Source organism: Cyprinodon variegatus, unplaced genomic scaffold, assembly GCF_000732505.1.
Source record: "Cyprinodon variegatus isolate N-32 unplaced genomic scaffold, C_variegatus-1.0 Scaffold642, whole genome shotgun sequence".
Lineage (NCBI taxonomy): Eukaryota > Metazoa > Chordata > Actinopteri > Cyprinodontiformes > Cyprinodontidae > Cyprinodon > Cyprinodon variegatus.
The window spans coordinates 61,152-66,355 of record NW_015151095.1 but is presented as its reverse complement, the minus strand read 5'-3'; the positions used below and the strand labels follow the sequence as shown (position 1 = coordinate 66,355).

The window sequence follows — 5,204 nt, the reverse complement described above, 5'->3', positions numbered from 1 at the left end:
ACCTTGAAAGCTCGCGAGATCAGGATGGTCTCACCAGGCTAAGTGCTAGCAGGTTCCCAATGGGAAATTCCATTGGGACCAAGTAGCACTAAATTGGGGACTTAGCAACGACACTGTCAAGGAACGCGTCTCTCCTCTGCGTTGTTCATCTGCGTAAAAGTGCTTTTAGTGCTTTTATGTATGTATATATATATGTTCTATTTTATTAACCTAAAGTATGTAGTCCAGCAAACATTTATTCTGTATTTTTAAACAAGTTTTGAAGAGTTATAGCTGTTTTTTATTTCTGTCTGTGTTTGTATTTCTCATTATAAATGTCTTACTGTTGTGTTCTAATGTAGACAATTTATGATCTGTCCATGGACAACAGATCACAAATAGCCTTTTGGCTAATTCTGGTGCATTTGCAGGGAATGCTTATTAATGTATACTGTCCCTGTCCAATAAATCAATCAAATCCCCTGAAACAGTTATTTAACGCCTAAATTAACTTAAGATGTCGAAACCTGCCGGCATAATATGTTTGCTTTTATAATGCTGGTGCCTGCAGTTTGGATTATATACATGAAAAACGCCTTCCAGTCGCCACCAACAGTGGGGAAAAAAAACCTAATCAAATGCAATTATGACTAGAAACCTCCTTGAAAAGATTATAAGATTTTTTGTGGTATTACAGGTTTGATTACATCTTGTGAAAATGCCTGACAAGATAAATTAAAACCTAAATCCTCTCAGTAAACCCCTAAAGCCTGCTTGCTGCTCAAAGGACCAGTTTGGCAAATATATTTCCCCCAAGTTCCAGCGAAGTCCTGTAAACTGAGAGTGCCAACAAACTGGGCAGAGCGTGAGGAAAGGGAAAAAGAAGCAGGGTGGAGGTGTGTCTGCATGTTTGGAAGTGGAAACGGCAGCAAGGAGGAGGAATGTGAAACATTTCTGATGCTGGAGCGGCGGCTGTTTACACAGCAGTCAGCCTGTGACATCAGAGTCCAGACTTTATAAATGTCAGCAGGCATGAGAGTGAGCTCTTAGCAAACAGCGATCCATCACATAGACTCAGCAGCATCAGTAACAGGATGGAGCGACTGGATCTTTGTGTGATTACGCTGGCTTTACTGCTCTATATGGCTGCACAGGTGAGACCCGCTCCTATTTATACGCTCAGTCTAACTTTAGATCAGGATTCAGGAACTAAACCCAACTTACAAGATATTTACATTCCTCTGGTTTCTTTTTCTATACTGGTAACATTACTAAAGTGGAAGGAGCAGAAAAACAACATATTCATTCATTCATTCATTCATTCATTTCACATGAGCTCTGTTCATTACATGAGTCCAGGAAGGTGGTGTTTGCATATTAATGCAGTAAGTTTTAGGAATTAAGATAAATCCAGGGATAGGAGCAGCTTATCATTCAAATACTTGCATTAATTATTGGTAATTTATCTCCATTAATAAGCATTTCATTTTTAAATAAAATCGATATGCTACAGTTTCCTTATAAAGCCAGTCATTAGCATGTAAGCATGATATATTTGTGTTTTTCAGTGTCATGATGAGGGTAATTAAAATCACTATAATTATAGTCAGTTATAGTCTCTGCATTCAGTTTGTTTTCATGTTTCACACCAAAAATAATTAAAGGGAAAATAAATAAATAAACAGTGTATATTTCAATCTTTTGATTATTTCAATTTCTTTTAAGAAACAGATATTGAGAGGATATTTAATTTCAAAGTAAATTTCAAATAAAGTAAATAAATAAAGGAATTAGGGTCATTCTAAATAATTACTTGAGTTTTTTTTTTTTATCTTAATAAAAAAGCCTGTCCTCCAGAGAAACCTCAGTTCAGATTTGTTTAACAACAAATGTGAGGAAATGTTCCAGTTAAAATGGATTAAATGATTTTAGCCACAGCTGCTCTGTGGCTAACTGACAAAAGCCAGGCTGCCATTAAATCGGCGCCACAGCATACTCTGACCGCCACAATCAGGAAAGGAGGGGAAATGTCTTAGATGGTCAGAGGGGGGAATTGAACCAGTAACCCACCGGTTTCAGGAAAAACCTTAATCTGAGCCACCGGACTGAAAATGTCCTCATTTTTCTTGCAGAACATCTTCTTCTCACATCTACTTGTTATATCTGCACCCATGTGAAATAAGTGAGCACATCCGGTCTCAGGAAAACACACAAAAGAAAGAAAATCAGGGTTTTTTGTTTCTATTTTAAAGTTATTAATTATTTAAATGAAGTAGAAAGAAAAACAAAGCTATTTTAAAAAAAAAAAAATTATGTCCTTTTCCTTTTGTCCATGTATGCTTAGCTATCTGTTTGTAAAGTTAAAATCAAATGTCCAAAACATGCAGAGACCAGTGTGCTTTTTGTACATTTCTGCTTTAAAAAAAAAACAAACAACCTAAACATAAATTTACCAACTATGTATACTGTACTAGTAAGAAATGTTTGAAACATTAGGAAGCCTGACTGGCTGTAATTCTTCTATTTTATGATCAGAAACACAATTATACGGAAGAGGATTAGGGCCACTGGAAAAAAAAAAAAAGTTAACTGATTTTTTTTATTTTATTTCAGTATAGTATGGGAAAAAAGTCAGAATTCTGAGATTAAAGTCAGAATTCTGAGAAAAAAGTCAGAATTCTGACTTTTTTCCCATGTTAAACTGAAATAAAATTTAAAAATCAGTTTACTTATTTTTTTTTTTTCCAGTGGCCCTAATCCTCTTCCGTACAATTATGTTCCTAAGAGTTTGATAATAATCTAGCACATTTTTTATTCTTTATTCACCTCCAAAGTTAAGCAGAGTTTCCTTTTTTTTTTTTAGATGACCCTATTAATATTTATTGACAAACCTTTGTAAAGGTGTATCTATATAATGATCTATAATGTATTTAGATCTATATCTATATTTGATGGGTAATAATTCAATAAAATCTCCCTCTTTAATTTGACTAATTTTTTTATGTAAATCCTATGTTAAAAATGACAGATTTGAGATAAATTTAGGTCTATTGGGACCTGTAACTATTTTAAAGACAAAAAATAAGTATTTTTTTTATGCATATTACTATTTTGTAAGTTGATCAGAGAGTGTACGGACTTTTGATGTACCATAAATACCATCATTGCTCCTTTGCTTCTTTGGGGGAAGGTATACATTTTAACATACTTTTTAGAAAAAGGAGGGAGGTGTGTGGCGAGACACAAAGGTACTTTTCTAAATTTGTCCTCACAATCAAAAAAAAAAAAAATGTTTAAAGGTTTTAAACAACTGGAACGGTAAATAAAATCCGGAGGAACACCGTGAGGAAGGATCACCAAAACAACAAGGGTTCAAGGAAATCCTGGGATCACCACGTCTTTCCAACAACTATCTAAGGCTTCAGCTTTTACTTGCAGACCGGTGGTTCCCAAACCGTTCATTTTCTGAACCACATAAACACTGCAGGCCAGACTTCATATCCCACAGCAGCTGGAAGTTTTTCAATCAAGTTGCAGCTCCTTTTTTTTCTTTCATTTTTTATGACCAGGGAGACCGTAGTGAATTTTAATGATCAAAGCTGCTCAGAAACCATAAATACAGTCACTTAAAATACCAGTTATACAATTTAAATGTGTCACACTTCACATGGTATTTAAATGGTATAGCAAAAATGTGGCAATTAGAGGGTTGTCATGGTTTTGGTTCTGTTAAGTTTTCTCTTTGAGTTTTCATTGTTTTATTTCCATTTTCTAGTTTTTTCTAAATTGTATTTTAATTCTTGAGTATTTCTTGTTTGCCCTCTGCTGCCCTCTTGTGTCAGTCTCTTTCCTCTTATCTCCCTTTTAGCTTCCTCTGTTCACACCTGCTCCCAATCTGCTAATTAGGCGTCTTTGTTTCTGTCGGCCATATAAACACCTCCTGTTCAGTCACTGCTGCTGGTTCATTGTTGTTTCTTTGCCTTTCTTGACAGTATTCCTTGTTTTCAGTATTTGTATGGATGTATTTGTGAATTTTGTGGATTTATGTTTTTGGATTTTTGCTTCTGTTTCCACATTTTTTTATTAAAGTAGTAGCCATTCAAAATTTCCCCACATTCCTTGATGGGTCCTTAGCTGGTCCTTTGCTAGTCCTCTGTGGTTCCTTTTTAAAAATCAATCTTTGTACTAAAATATTCTGTCATGATTTGTTGACATTAAGATCTAAAGAGAACCGTCAACTCCTGGTCAGACCCTGTAATTTAGTGAAAGGGTGGAGTCAGAGTAAAAAAAAAATATATGCAAGAGGGGGTCAATCCAGTGCCTGGAAGTTGGAGGGGATATCGCTGAGAGTTGCAGGGAAGTGGGCTGCCAATCAGCTGGTTTTTGACTGGGAAGGGCCATTTTGAATGGCTGTAAATATGCAAGAAACCCCCTTCAGCTTCAGTTTTTGCATTTGATTCCTCCACTCAACCTGGCAGAGAGTATATTTATATGATGGATTAAATGAAGATCATCTAAAGCCAAATTACTTGGTGTTTTAAAGCCTTCTAGTTTCATTTTGACCAGTGGCAGAATCAGGATTTTTTTATAGGTTAAGCAATTGTTCTGTTTTAATTGCAACAGGGTTTTATTTTAACCACAAAAGTTACATTTACACAACAAAACACTGAGCTCATTAAAGGGGCAAAAGAAACAAAATTAAACTCAGGCAAAAACTGTGAACAAACCACATTATGTTTTTCACATACAGTTAAATTTGTTTATCTGAAGAGTCACTGCGAGCTCATCCAGGAGGAACCTGTCCTGCAAGTCAATGACTGGATGCAATCAACTGGTTTTCTTTAAAAGACACGTTTAACCAATCTGGTTGCATTGTCTCTGTAAAGCCTTGAGATGATTTGTTGTGAAACGGCGTGGTACAGGGGTGGATTTAGGAACTTTGGTGCCCTAGGCAAAGACAGGCAGGGGGGCCTTTGAATTGCGAAGACAATACATAAAACAGACCCTTTATACAGATATAGAAATGTTAATAGTATAGACATCCATTATCTGTTCTACGTTTTGTCCCTCTCTTCTCGTCCCTTTTCTTGTTGTTTTCCTCTCTATGTTTTGAAACTAAGGGTTACAAGTAGTGAAAGTATTGTGACGGCAAAAGTAAATAACCCAGTCCTTCTTTTCACTGTAGACAAGCCATGATCTGCTTATCTGTTCTCCATTTTTCATTT

At 35.7% G+C, this 5,204-nt stretch overlaps 1 protein-coding gene across 1 annotated transcript in view; it reads left to right on the top strand.

Moving 5' to 3' along the window:
• Nucleotides 1-993: 993 nt before the first annotated feature.
• The window catches only part of wisp2 (WNT1 inducible signaling pathway protein 2), a 21,329-nt gene continuing 17,118 nt past the window's right edge, over nucleotides 994-5,204 (top strand). Inside the window, exon 1 of the mRNA XM_015393454.1 lies at nucleotides 994-1,133. Within this exon, the coding sequence (XP_015248940.1) occupies nucleotides 1,074-1,133 (60 nt within the window). The 5' untranslated portion in view covers nucleotides 994-1,073. The remainder of the gene's footprint in view (nucleotides 1,134-5,204) is intronic.